The sequence below is a fragment of the Pimephales promelas genome, chromosome 6 (assembly GCF_988280905.1).
Source record: "Pimephales promelas chromosome 6, fPimPro1.hap1.1, whole genome shotgun sequence".
Lineage (NCBI taxonomy): Eukaryota > Metazoa > Chordata > Actinopteri > Cypriniformes > Leuciscidae > Pimephales > Pimephales promelas.
In genome coordinates, this window is record NC_142774.1 from 2007092 (window position 1) to 2022749 (window position 15658).

A 15658-nucleotide genomic window follows, 5' to 3' on the forward strand; every position below is an offset into this window, starting at 1 on the left:
ATTTAATGAAATTTTGATGAAGAATCAGCATATTTATTTAAATTTTATGAAGAATCAGCATATCCATTTCATTTGACACATTTCATAACATTAACAGTTTCCTCACTATTTCATTTGACACAAAACTATCATATTAAAATTTTCAATACTAATGCATTAAACGCTTGGACATAACATTGAACAGCATTTTCCTTTTTCATTTTCATTTCATTAATCACTTAAACATACAATGTTTGCATTTTCATTACTATTTTCATTTAACAGTTGAACATAGCAGCATTTTGCAGACACATTGAACAGCATTTTTCACTGCCTGTAGCGAGCAGTCTTTTATTTGCCATCGTTAGTGTGGCCATCTAGAGAAAAAATTATATTTAAACAAACACAGAGTTAGAAAAAGAATTGGAAAAAGTAGAACGAATGCTTAATATTCACACATTTCTTTGATAAAAAACACATAATAATCAAAAAGAAGTAAGCTTAGTCCTCTCTGAAGTAGGATGGAAATTATTGAAATTTAGAAAAAATATGTGGTGAAATGAAGAAAGTTATTTAAAACAACTAAATGCATATTGAATGAAAACATTTGCATACAGAAACTAATAATACTGTATGTGTTTTCTATCATTTAAGCAATCAGTGGCGGTCGCCCCACATGATGCTCGGTCGCCCCAGATGATGTTTTCAAGTTTAATCAAGTATAACAGGCTAATGCTTAGCTATAGAACCCAAGCTAGCTTCTTCTCACCACATATCACTGACAAATTTACAATTTACAAATTTAAAAATAAAGATTTGCGTATAAAACTTACAGTTTTAGGTTGGTCGCCCCACATAATATCAAAATGTGACGTATACACTGCAGCAGTTTTAAAGAGGATTTGTTTTTAAAAATGAGAGTGACTACTCACCTGCTAGTTGTCTCTGTGGGACCCTCACCATGAGGCTGGCTGATGCAACATCCTCTTTGAGATGATTATCAGAATATAAGTTCCTTATTTGTATTTTTTTGATGGTCGCCCCAGATGATATATTTCAGACAATGAACATCTTCGGACAAGATTTGTTTGTTTATTATGATTGAAATGTGTGTACAAATGTTTCATAACTTTGTCAATCAATGGAAAACAAGTTTAAAATTATGCCAAATAGGGTAAGGATTATATTTAAATTGTTTTAGTTTGATTTAAAACCAGTTATCCAAACAGAAGTCAAGGCCGGACGGTCGCCCCACATGATGTTTTCATACTTCAGGTGGCAGAAAATGCCAATAAACCAATTAATTTTAAAGAAATAAGAGTGGGCATATGTATAAGGGAGGTGGTAGACATACACGTTATAATTTTATTAATTTTAATGTTTATTAATTGGTAAAAAGTTCAGTCGGACAGAAAAAGCAAGCGTCACGTCATTGACCCAGCTACAATGTGTGGTGCGCAGCCACACGGCAAAATCAACACATCACACACGAATCAATTTGACTCCCGAGCATTCCCAAGTCAGACAGAAAATCTCACAAAATCCCCCGAGATCAAGCGTGACCAAACAATCAGAGCAAATAATCAATGTAGTTGGTTTTTAGTGAATAATTGAGTGATGATTGAGCATTATTGAAGACACCTGATGATAACAAGCAGAATCACTGAAGGAGAAAACTGAATTTTTTTAGATCAGTGATTCAAATCATCAACAACATGCTGCTCTGTCACATAATGCAACAAATGGCACATCTTTATTATTGTATAAGTTATTAAAAAAGACTAAATAAATATATCTGCCTAACTTCCTGTTTCATTAGTTTTTATTTAGTAAGAGTGTTTGTCTTGCTGTGTTGTATCAACAGCAACCAAATGACTGCTTGACTGCAATATTTTTATCCTGAGGACTTTGTGTGGTTAACACCGTTTTCTTTTTAACACACAGACATGTCTCTGTCTCTCCTTCCCCTTAAAAGAACAACATCACTGAGACAAAACTCTAAAGAAAAATCTTTTTTTTTTTTCAAGTTTTCAATATTTTTTTATATAATGTGTATTTTTCTGTTCATCTTCATCATTGTCAACAGTACGTTGTGTTTGGTGGCTGGACTTTTATTCTGCATTTCTTCAGTTCCTGTTTTCCTCGCGCTATCCATATGGTGACCGTCATTATTAGTTAATCTAGATCAGCGGTGTGCCCTTCTCTATCTCGTTTGTGCAGCTCGTTGTACCTGTTCCTTCATTGCCATCGCCTGTTTGGAGTTTTGTGATTATACTTTGAGTTTTCTGAACTGGATCTGTCTTCGTCTTCCTGCCTGAAACACCACGTGACAATCATGAAGTTTAGCTGTTGTTTTTTCACAGCATGTCTGTCGCCCTCTGCTGGACAGCTTTGAGAGGGGTAACAACTGTAATCACCAATGAAATACCACAAGGATAGGTGTTAGGCCCTCTGCTATTCTCAATAGATGCCAATTGGTAATATTATAAGAAAACATGGAATTAATTTCCACTGTTATGCTGACAACACTCAATTATATATTTCATCACGACCAGATGAAAACACTAACTCATCTAAATTGACAGTGTCTCAAAGATATAAAACGCTGTATGACACGTAATTTCCTGCTATTAAATTCAGATAAAACGTAGGTATTACTTATTGGTCCAAAAAAACTACCCACAAAACCCTCACAATATAACTTTAATATAGAAGGATGTCTTGTCACTTTATCCTCTAAAGTAAAAGACCTGGGTGTTATACTACACCACAACTTTTTTTCCGAAAATCATATTTCATATGTTACAAGAACAGCCTTTTTTCCGGATGTTTGAGTTTATTACAGCAATTTTCCTTCTAACAAATTTATATAAAGATCAGATGGCAGTTTTTTTTAAAAGACCGAAACCACAATGCGAAATACATTGATTATAAGAATGATTCACTAAAATAATAGAAGCAAAAGCACAACAAGACTGGGTGAAACTTATTTCTCACAAATACATTTCTTCCCCATAAAGCATGGTGCATCATTCCAGTTGTTCACCCCCCCCCCCCCCCTTTTGAGAATGGGGGTTAAATGCTCTATTCACACTTAAATGGTTGTAATTCAAGAATGCCTTGAAATATATACCCAAGTTTGGTCTTGTTTTAAAGAAAACACTCAGCAGATTATTGCTAAAGTGAAAACACTTCAAAAAATGAAAGTATGAAAAAGTTATGGAAGTTTTAATTCACAGTAAATCAAATATACTGTACTATATATTTTTCATTTTATATAAAATATATATTTTACAAAATATTTTTACTATAAAATTACTATAAAATCAAAGCCATAAATCTAACCAAGTTATGTTCCAAATTTGAAGTTGATATCACAAAAATTGAAGTTCCCATGAGATTTTGTTTAGGCGTAGTACCAAAAATAGCCACCGGGTGCCATTGAATTCCATTGAATGTAGTTGTATACATTCTGCCTTAACAAATTAATACATTTCTGTCCAAATACCAATTTTGTCACAAAATTTGGAACCCTGAGACTCAGACCTTTCTGACAATATGTGTTTTGTCAAGATTAGAAAAGGTTTTGATCATAAATTATGAAATATAAGGATGCCCAAAAGGGGAGGAGCCTCATAAAATAAGTACTGTTTCTATGGTAACGCAACGTTCAATTATAAAACAGTTTTCACAAGATGAATTCTGAGTTTATAAGCTTTCAAATGATACCTAATTTATGATAACTACTAAAATATGTGATATAATAAAAAAGGCGATAAAAAATATTATTATATTTTAGAGGATAATATATACATATATATTATAATTTTTAGAGGATAATGTTATACTATACTTTTTATTTTTTATTGAAAAATACTAGATTATATGTTTTATAATGAACTTTTAGCATAAAAACAGAAGTTTCAATGATTAAAAGTGGGTGCATCAACTTTTTGTGACAAAGGTCAGACCTCCTGTTATGATGCAGATTTTTTTAGGTGCACTCTTGTCATAAATTCATTAATTACTCTTCCTACATAATTTTTAACACAAAACAGGGGTCGAATATTTAATTAGAAGTCTTAGCCCTTTCCAAAAATATATAATTTGTCATAATTAGATTAGGATTTAATAGAAATATAGTGAAGTAAAGTTAGGCGTCCCGGTACCGGGACGGTGACAGTTAAGGGGTTAACCCTTTAAGGGTAAGTTTACATGACAAAGATAAATATATTTGTATATACAAATCACATTTTATGATGAAAACAACAATAATAATAATCATATAAATCTGTAGGTAATCCCTTGAAGCAGAAAAACATTAAAATACAAAGAAATACATAAGCCTATAAAGGAAAAAGAAACTGTGATAATTAAATTGAGAATTATTCAGCATGCCAATTGGAACTTCCCCTCTTTACCTTCCCCTTGAATTGTTTAACCTGATCTGCAATGGCTTTAACAGCACCTGTTCCTCCTGTTAGAGCGGCTCCTGCTGCTAGTAATGCTACAGGCAGAGCCGCTCCCCCAGTGGCCGTGACCAGTACTGCACCTCCAGCTACGGCTGCTCCTACTCCTGCCACACTCACTCCCACTAAAGCTGTGTCTTGAGCCTTCTTCAGCATTATCTTTTTCTGGGCTTCCTTGTACATTTCATTTGTGTAATGCTCTCCACCATTCTTACCCACCATGCTTTCTATCTTATTTAACAGTTCAATGACCTGTGATCGACTTTTATCTTTGTTATTGAAAACATGATAACCGCCATTACACTGTCTAACTAGCTCATTAATCTGCTTGTTTTCAGTCAGATACTCCTCTATAGGTGTATCTAACTGATCTACTCTAGTGAACAGAACGATGGTGTAACGAGCAGCTTCTTCTCCAAAGTTCTTCTGAATCCATTTGACTGTGTCTCGCTGTTCCTTTGTGAATCTGTCGTCCAGTCTGATGACTAGCAGAAACGCATGTGGACCAGGAACAGACATCTCTACACACTTCACTATCTCCTCTTTCAGTTGTTCTTCACTGAGGGAAGTATCACACAGTCCTGGAGTGTCGATCACTGAGATGTTTCGACCATCTATTATCTTCTGCTGTTTTTGGCATTCCTTAGTCACAGATTCAGAAGAATTTTTTACAGCAAACAGCACAGTTTTCTCTTGTTTCATTTGAATGTGTCCCGTCTCATTCTCATTTTGTCCCAGGATGGTGTTTCCCGTTGCGCTCTTTCCAGCTCCAGTTTTACCAACCATCACGATCCTGAGCTCTGACAAGATTAAAAAATATATAAGCATAGGTGTAAACATGTACTAAATAAAGATTTACTCTCAGCATAATCCCCAGTGTATATGTGTTCATTCTACAGAGTGTTAAAATAACACTGACACAGTGTTGAAGTTAATGAGATAATTAAGTGATTAATTAAAGGGGTCACATGATGGTTATAAAATTAATTATTATTTTGATACATTATTTTGTGTATTTAGTTTAATAGAATATGTTTTCGCGGTTTTATGTTGAATAAACTATTGTTACTCGCTCCTCTATGCCCAGCCTTTCTGGAACGATTTTTACAAAGCTCATCGGTCTGAAAAGCGCGGTTTCCTGATTGGTCAGCGATCCAGAACATTCTGATTGGATCAAAAACCTTAAGCGTGTGACGAAAATGTCACGCCCCTATCCATATTTGGAACGCTCATCAAGCATTATGACGTTTGATAATGTAATTTTTTGATTGTCACCATTGTTGAGATTCATGAGCTGATTGTTGATGTTTGTTTGTGTCATCAAATTTCCATGATTATGTTTGTTAAAATCTTCTAACTTATTATTATAGTACTGCTGGATCTCATGCTGCAGTAGCACATGGTTTGTGATGTGAAAATAATATTAATGGAATAACACAATTATTAGATTCAACGAATGTACTCTGTGTACATGCAGCCATAAATCCCCAATCCCCTTTCAACCAGTAGCTTTATCATCGCTGTCTGGAAGAAACCTTGAATGTCCAAAACCGCTACTTTTCAGGAAAAAAAACACTGAATATTTTAAATAATTAAACACTGTGCTTTCAACGTTGATATTGTGGCTTTATATGGTCAAACACTTACTGTCATATTATTAATTTTCCACCAAAATCAAGCTGGTTTTGACCAACAGATGATAATATTAATTTAGTAACACAATTTATTTATGTAATAATTGTTTAAGATGTAAACCATGATATTTTCTGAGACGGTTGACATACTGTGAAAATCTCATACCATTTCAAACCCAAACCCAGTAACGTTTAACTTTTATTTCAGTAGATTTTTAGGCTGGTACTTTAACTTTACTTAAGTAAAAATGTATTCAAGTTTCTTGAGTACAACATTGTATTCCTCTTTCCACCTCTGCCCTCATGGAGATCAGTATTCGCTTTAGTTGGGCTCTTGGCCGTTGATTTTAGCATTCATTTTTCTGGGTTTTTTGAATTCACTATTGATGTCTGGTTTATGTGCTGTGGAAAGTCCTTACCTTTTGATATGATCTTGTATGTCTTCTTTTTATGGCTCATTTCCCATATTTTTTCTGATGTCTTGCCTACATTTTTGTCTACCATTTTTTCATTAGAGAATTCCACGAATCTGTCTAATGATGAATTATCCAGGTTTTCATAAATGATAGTTGTTTTCATTCTTTGTCTGATATTAGAAACACAACTCTCAGTTTCTTCATCAGTCACAGTGTGTATTGTTTTTTCTTCTGTCACATTTCCCATTCCAAAAGTCACTGACTTTGTTTTTGCTCGTTCTTGTCTCGTCTCTTTTTCTTCTAATTTATTTTCTCCAGTGATTTCCTTTACTTGTTCTATCACAGCACGTCTTCTCTTTTCTATGACGCTTTGGGTTGTGAAAGTCTCCCATGCTGTTTTAGCTTGCTTTTGTTTAATTTCTTGCTCTGTTCTTTGGGATGCCTGTATTTCCTCTTGTTTTTTCCTTATTCTTATGCTCTTTGTTCGAGACACAGAGAAAATCCCACTATCATAATGCTGGTGATTGTTCTGTTTGACGAACTCATCAATCTTCTCCAAAAGCTCCCTGATGTGAGTTTGATTCATCTCATTTTTACTGTTGATCCCATGATAATGATCTCTGCAGGGCCTGACCAGCTCTTGAAATTCTGGATCAAGTCTAAAGTGCATCCATTCTATCTTTGACATGTTTTCTTTTCCAATAAACAGCACCATTGTAAACTTAAAAGCCTGAGCTCCAAAGATCTCCTGAATTTGCTCCACAATGTTACTCTCAACGTTTTTATAGTTCTCCAGGTTTACGACGAGCAGGAAGACGTGAGGACCGGGATCCGAGAGATACAGACTCTTCATCATCTGCTTCCTTATCTCTTCATCAGTCAGTTGAGGGTTGAAGAATCCTGGAGTGTCGATGATGGAGATGTTTCTGTTTTCTACTCTTCCGCTCTGTTTCTCACTCCCTCTGGTTCTGCTCTCTTTGAATGCCTCTCGACCCAGTATTGCATTTCCAGTTGAACTCTTTCCAGCTCCAGAAACTCCCAGTAACACAATCCTCAGATCATGTGAAAAACCTGTTAAACAGTTCATGTCATTAGCTTGAGATATTGATTTAATTTTGATTGTTTTATTATTGATGACACCTGATGATAACAAGCAGAAAAGAAGAAAAGAGAAACACACGACTGACTTCCAGACCTGAAAAGACACTCTAAAATCAGTTGGACCTTATTTCTGTCATTCATCAGATGTTTCTTTTTGAGAATTAAGAGATTTTTAGATGTTGAAGTTTTATTTAAAACAGTTGGTCACCATTATGGTGATCATGTTCCCTGTTTGGGTCGTTTGACAATTTATGTATTTATGTATAGCAAACATCAAAATCAGTGACACGATTTGGATCTAATTCTACCATAATGTGCTCATGCTCATTCAGACTTAAATTCTGAATCACTCACTGTAAAAAAAAAAAAAAAAAAAAAAATTATGATTTTTAATAACAAAATTTTTTCTGTTGTCAAATCAACTTGAATCATTTATGTAGTTCAGATAACATAATATTTTTAGTTGCTGATGATTAAATCAATCTCCTCCAATGTATCGACTCAATTTTTCCTGTTTAATTTACTTAAAATTGTAAGGCAACCAGGTTACTTTATTTTTTTTAAGTTAAACCAACAATATTTTTTACAGTGCATTGTGGATAGCCTGAAGATGTCCCCTTATTAACTGTGACAAAACTTATCAAGAGTTGCAAATGATCATACAAAAAAAAAAAAAAAAAAAAAATTAAATACAAAACAGCAAGAGATGAAAAAGCAAAAGGCCTAATTTCTGTTATGTGTCTGACGCTAGAAAAAGAGTTACTATCGTGTTATTTACCTCAGAAAGTTTACCTCAAGAAAGGGAATCTCCGAGCTGGAATGAGTGAGTGGAGGCGGGGCTAGTTTACATATTCATTAATCAGTGTATGCTAAATGATGCAAGTGTGTAGAGTTGCATTCAGGCTGTTTTAAGGCATGATTAAAAAAAAAAAAATCACAGGAAAAAACTTTTCAATAAGATATTTTAGTTATCAAAGATGAGTTTTAAGAGTTATAATAATTACTACTAGGGGAATTTAAGAATGTTTTGTGAATGCGGACACTGGTTGGTTAGTTATTTTAAAAATATAAAAAGCCGTTTTGGATGTGTTGACCTCTTAAATTATTATATTATAGGCCTATTAAAACATTTCACTCCTGTTGAACCAGATACTGATGCAATCCTGTGTTTCTCAGCTTCAACAAACAAATCTCTAATCCTTCATTGTGAAATATTAATTGGCACATTAGATTTATATCACAAAAGTATCTGCTCTGATCGAGCTGTTTATTAACCTTGGACCCAATGACATAATGATAGCCAGCTGTCAGTAAACCGTAAACTTTTATAGCCTAAAACAGATAGTTTGAATGACACGCATGCAGTAAAGCAATTCTTAGACTTTCCTGGTCCAATGTCTTATAAATGTAAGGACCAAAATACCTGAACCAGTTTGTATTATTACTTGAAAATCACAGACAGTAAGTTATATTCAGAGTTTAGACTAAAATATAGGAGCAGCGACAGTGTATGAAACTCCCATCTCAGATCATGACATAAGAAACTGAAAACTGTCAGTCTGCAAATGTGCTCTCTGTCACGTCTCATTTTTAAAACCACAAAATCGAATTTTACATACGATAATGATTCAGTTGAATCTAAAAGAGCTGTAAATCAGAAGCTTTGTAATATGACCATCTTATCCTATAAGATTTCATTCTGTTTTTACAACCTGTTTTGCATTTCATTTTTGTCAACACCACAAACATAAATCCCAGCATTTAATTCAGTTCTGAGTATTGATTTAAACTAGCTGTGAGTATCAAATTAGGTTAATTCATTTACACTGACCTTCATGTTCTGAGTCCATAATGTCTCATGCAGTTTTTAAGTCATGCAGAATCTGTTTTTGTCCGACTGTATAATCTGATAAACTGGAAGAGTATAAACTGAACTTTGCCCCTTTGAATATCATCTCAACGCCTTTCATTGGCTGTGTATTAGACATTACAGTGTGAAACAGAGAGAAGACCACATAAAGATGAGCTGGTGTCTGTAAAAATGACATAAAAAAAGATAAACTAGGAACAATCAAAATAAATATATATTGTACAACTGCTGAATATACAAAACACACTATTCATTTTTTTTGTGAAAATAGCATTTACATAAAAACTGACAACCTTAAAGAACAACTCCGGCGCAAAACGAAACTTTGGTAGTAACACACTGGTACACGTTCTCTGAAATTTGTTATCACTATAATCGAATGTAAAGAGTTTTATCCTATGCTATCTCACGACCAATTCGTACGAATTCATACGAGTGATTAAAAAGTGGCTAATTCGTACTAATTCATACGACCACACTCGTACGAAGTTGTACGATTTGTCCAAACCCACGTGATGGGTAGGTTTAGGGGCGGGGTCAGGGGCAGGTCATTCGTGCGAATTCACACGAATTGGCCAATTCGTAAAATATGTACGATTTAGCAAAAACGTATTAATTCGTAATTCGTACGAGTGAGGTCGTACGAATTGTTACGAATTAGCCACCTCGTAAAATTCATACGAATTCTCATGAGATCGGGTTGTTTTATCTCTAAAAACGGTTTAGGCTATAACGCTAGTATATAAGGCAAAGAGTAATGAAAAATAAAAATCGCTAGTTAATACCACTAACAAGGCTCAAAATAGCCCAACACTAACATTATTTTTGTTTAAAAAATTTTGTAAATTCTACTCATTTTAAATTAACTTTTAAGTAATTCGTTACTCAATTCTAATTTGTTAAATTAAATTAATAATATTGATTGTAATCTATTGCCTCAATTTTGTTGATTAGATTTAACATATTCAGTCATATTCATTTTTACAGTGCATGACAATGAGTTGACTGTCCTAAAATTGCCACCACAGTCACCAGATCTCAACCCAATAGAGCATCTTTGGGATGTGGTGGAACGGGAGCTTCGTGCCCTGGATGTGCATCTCCATCAAATGCAAGATGTTATCCTATCAATATGGGCCAACATTTCTAAAGAATGCTTTCAGCACCTTGTTGAATCAATGCCACGTAGATAAAGGCAGTTCTGAAGGCGAAAGGGGGTCAAACACAGTATTATATTGACGCTAAAGGGTGTGTGTCGGATTAAGAAGCAATGTCAATAGCGTCACTATATGACGCCCTAGGATGAGAATGCATTGGAATCAATGTTATAAATGCTTGGGCATTTTTTATGCCTTCATCGTTATTAGTTTTATTTATCGATTTATCATAGTTTTCTATTTCCTTCAGTGATTATTCTCGCTCTGTTCATTGGTTTGTTTAGTTGGAGTTCAGCGCAGCTTTAAAACCACACAATGAATGTCTAGAGTTAAACCTGTTCAACAAACACGACACAAACTTCTGAAGTGTCATTCATGTCTATAAATAACACTTCTGATGTGTTTGGACAGGTTTAACTGAAGGGTGGAGCACAGAAACAAACTGAACTGTTATATATTCAGCAGTTTTGTGTTGCAGCTCAATATGAATTGTGAAGTGAATGATATTAGAGATCAGGGATGTGAACTTTTACTACAGAATTTTCAGTTTTGTCATGTGTTCACTCAAACTTTAAACTCTATTTCAATTGAATCCAATCCATGCAAATCAAAGTGTATTACACCGCCATGAAATATGTATTCATTCATAAAAGCATGCGTCAGAAAGACTTTTAACCGCACACTAGCGTTAGGCAATAACTGTCATCAGTTCATGACAATAGAGGGAGTTTCACGGGTCACAAGAGTTGAGCTCAAATACCTTCATTCTGTCACTGGATTCACACTGAGATTGAACGGCTGAGAAACTACAGGAATCAACCGAACACAGAAATGAATCCCGCGCGCACTGGTACGTTTCAATTACTGTACTTTAACCAACTCTAACCAAATACTATAATCATTTTGTTTTTAGAGGCAAACATACACAAAAAACCTGTTTAACTAGACCGTAGTTGATCTCAATGACTCTCAGTGAGGTGTGTGATATAACCTAGATTTTGTATCTTCACACAAACAATGAAACATGATCTATATAATTATATATATCAAACATGTTGTATAAAAGATGTGTGTATGTTTGAACTAGTAGCCTATACAATAGTAAACATATAGTTCAACATTCTGTGTGCTGTCAGGTTATCAAGTGTATTATCTTTTAGCTAATATGATACTATACAATACAGATACAATCAATTTAGGCTGAAGTGATTGTGATCCAGTTGAATTGTTGAACTAGTCTTATAAGGAAATCTCTGACTTGAGACATGCATTTTTTCCTCAGTTTTAAAGTTCACATGAGCCAATTCACTTAGTATAATTTGGTACAAATTCGTATGATCTCACTCGAAAAAAAGTGAGGAAACCCTTTGCTTTAAGATTAAGCAAATCATCTTCATGCTTCATGTTCGCATAACTTAATTTTTTCAATTACGCAAATTCACAAAACATATGTTTTTTAATTACGCATGAAGACTGAATTTTAAGGCAACGGGTTTCCTCAATTTTTTAAGTTAAGTCAACTGATCACTTTTTAGGGGCAGGTTAGGGTTTGATCTATTTTAGAATAATTGTTAAGAAACATTAAAATGAATTTAGGATTAGGGTTAGGGTTATTTTACACTCTAGTTTTCAACTAAATTAAGGATTGCACTGTCGCCAATTTCTCTTATTATTCGACAGTCACCCTCTATGTTTTATTACGTAACACTTTCATGATCTAAACATTGACATTTATGATACCTTAACCGTTCACTGGAGATAATATTGTAGATATATAACTTTCCTTTAATGACTATTTCTGTTTTATCCCCAGAGTCTGATGAAGCCCTTGCTGTACAGAATCTGAGGATTGTGCTGATCGGAAAAAGTGATGCTGGAAAGAGTTCAATAGGCAACGTAATACTGGGCCGAGATGCGTTTAAAGAGAGCAGAACCAGAGAGAGTGAGATCCAGAGAGGAACAGTCGAAGACAGAAACATCTCCATCATTGACACTCCAGGATTCTTCAACACTCAACTGACTGATGAAGAGATGAAGAAGCAGATGATGAAGAGTCTGGATCTCTCCGATCCCGGTCCTCACGTCTTCCTGCTCGTCATCAGAATCGACAGATTCACAGAAAACGTGGATAAGATCGTGAGAAAGATTCACGAGCACTTTGGAAAAGAGGCGTTCAGGTTCACCATGGTGTTGTTCACGGGAAGAGAGGCCATGTCCAAACGGGAATGGATCGAGTTTAGACTTCACAGAAAAACCCGAGAACTTCTGAGCTTCTGTGAAGAGAAATGTGACGTGATCATTCACAAAAACAAGAGAGATAAGAAGCAGATCGCCAGTCTGTTGGAGAACATCGATGAAGTGGTGAGGAAGAACCGACGAGAACATTACGTTAAAGAGATCTCAGCGAAGAATAGTGCAGACGAGACGAGGACAGAGAAGAGTCTAGAGAAGCAGACAACAGAAAACAGAGAAGAGCATCAGCAGACAGAAAACAAAGAACAAAGAGCAACAAATGAGAGAGAAAAGAGATGTTTGGATGGAAAGGAAAGCGAGAGAAAACATGAAACATGTCCGATCGGCGAGGAGAAGAAAGACACGCCAGAAAATCATTCAATAGGTAAATATTTAGCTTTATAACTTGGATAGGTTTCAAATGTATATTCTGATGTGAAAATATAATATTTTCCCTTTTCTATTATATTTAAATTGTTTTGTATTTAAATTATTAAGTTTAACAATGTTTATTGGAATTTTTTTGGACATAAACATGCAACATTTTGCATTTGAAACACAACCATCATCAGATCACCTTTTCTATTTGTTCATCTGGCTTTTATAACTCGTGTGCAGCAGCCAAACAAAATCTAAAGTTAATGAATTAAGGGTCAAGAGCCCAACTAAATCAAACACTGATCTCCATAATGGTGACAATCATCATTCAATTATTCACTTCATTATGTCATTAACTTTAACACTGCTTCAGTGTTCATTTAACACTCTGCTCATAGTTTATAATATATAATTTAGACTTTTAAGTGTTAATTTAACACTGGGGATTTTGCATCAATGTATCATAAAAATTAAATTATTTATTTAACATTCACTGATGATTATACAACGTATTGGATATACATTTATATTACAGAAACATTGACAGAACATTTGCATTTATTCATTGTTTGCAATATTTTAAGACATTTTTCAGTGTTTTGAGCCTCAAAACTATAACAGTTACTGAACTAATACGCATATTGTGTTTCATCACAGCGTCCGATCTGAGGATCGTTCTTCTGGGTCGATGTGGATCAGGGAAGAGTTCGACAGCAAACACCATCATTGGCAGAGATGCCTTCAAAACGAATAAGAGTTTCCCATCAAGCCCTCAAACCTGTGAGAAACAAGAAGCCGGTGTGTGTGGAAGAAACATCTCAGTGATCGACACTCCAGGACTGTTGGATCTGTCGAAGGCTGAGATCGAGACGTGTGTGGAGATGTCTGCTCCCGGTCCGCATGTGTTTCTGCTGGTCATCAGACTGGACGACAGATTCAAAGATGAAGAGAAGAACACAGTCAAATGGATTCAGGAGAACTTTGGAGAAGAAGCTGTTCGCCACACTATCGTTCTGTTCACTCACGCTGATCATCTGAAGGGTGGATCATTAGACGAGTATATCAGAGACACTCCAGATCTACAAGCATTTACTGAGAGTTTTGCTGGGAGATTTCACTCATTTAACAATGAAGACATGAAGAACCGCTCTCAGGTCACTGAACTGCTGGAGAAGATTGAGAAGATGCTGGAGAGAAATGGAGGGAAGCACTACACCAGTGAGATGCTTGGAAAGACTGACACTGAGAAAGTCAAAGAAAGCTCATCCATTTGGTTGAAAGGAGTGTTTGTTTTCTTCATGGCGGCGCTAGCGGCCGCAGCGGTTGCTCAGAGCGGCTTTGAAGGATAATGAACATCTGGAGCAAAAGCACGGCAGTATGAACAAAGCTGGAAGATCCCATTTTTATTGTCTTCAATATTACCTACCCTATCTCACGACCAATTCGCACGAATTCGTATGAATGATTAAAAAGTGACTAATTCATACGACCTCACTCGTACGAATTCGTACGATTTGTCTAAACCCACGTGATGGTTGGGTTTAGGGGCGGGATCAGGAGTAAGTCATTCGTACGAATTCATACGAATTTTGCACAAATCGTACTAATTCGTACGAGTGAGGGCGTATGAACTGTTACGAATTAGCCACCTCGTAAAATTCATACGAATTCCCGTGTAGTGAAAGACTATATGAACTGTACTTTTCATAATGTTTCGTTAGGCTGGACCTAAAGATTGTATTACCCATTAAACATTAAGCTATGTGATCTCAAACTAAAATGTATGTCAAATATAGAAAATATAAATATTTGTGTTTGAGCATTGCTTCATTTTTAAAGAAAAGCGTGTTTTAATTACCGTAATACAGTATTTTGCCGTTTTCAGTGGTTAATATATTAGTAATTAGTAAAAGAAAAATAGCTTTCTGCCAGTCAGTCATTTTGCGTATTCACTGAGACTTAAGCCTATGTTAATGTAGTTAATTTCCTTACTTTTATTTTTAATTTTCAGACATAACTATGAGCTGTTTTTTTTTTTTTTGGTTTATCTCTCTCTAATCTGTGATCGGTTTGAATCTGGGACAGAAGTTTTATTTAATGTTTTAATGACCGCTCGGCTCATCTAGCCCGTTCTCATCCCAAGGCGTCAAATACTGACGCTTTTGCCAGTGCGTAGACATCCAACACACATGGCGTCAATATGAGACACAGATATATATGGGGTAGAAGGCGCCTCCTAGTGGTCTAACCCTACCCATAACCGAAGCGTGTTATATTGACGCTAAAGAGTGCCATGTCCGTTGGATGTATATGCATTGGCTAAAGCATCAGTATATGACGCCTTGGGATGAGAATGCGTTGGCTCAACACGTCACTGTCATGCTCAATAAACGGTCAGAGTTTGATGTGAAGCTACCAGTTC

At 35.3% G+C, this 15658-nt stretch overlaps 2 protein-coding genes across 2 annotated transcripts; one reads left to right on the forward strand and one right to left on the reverse strand.

Annotated features, from left to right (window-relative positions):
- Positions 1–218: 218 nt before the first annotated feature.
- On the reverse strand, positions 219–9627 carry LOC120459809 (GTPase IMAP family member 8). The gene is made up of 3 exons (XM_039647287.2): positions 9431–9627; positions 6502–7569; positions 219–5248 (listed from the first exon to the last, which is right to left on the reverse strand). Exons 1-3 carry the CDS (start codon positions 9447–9449, stop codon positions 4365–4367), a joined length of 1971 nt encoding a protein of 656 aa, XP_039503221.2. The 5' UTR covers positions 9450–9627; the 3' UTR covers positions 219–4364.
- A 1708-nt stretch (positions 9628–11335) lies between these two features.
- LOC120459891 (GTPase IMAP family member 8) lies at positions 11336–14819 on the forward strand. The gene is made up of 3 exons (XM_039647371.2): positions 11336–11476; positions 12440–13243; positions 13894–14819. The coding sequence occupies exons 1-3, from the start codon at positions 11458–11460 to the stop codon at positions 14583–14585; spliced, it is 1515 nt and encodes a 504-aa protein (XP_039503305.2). The 5' UTR covers positions 11336–11457; the 3' UTR covers positions 14586–14819.
- The last annotated feature ends 839 nt before the right edge of the window (positions 14820–15658 follow it).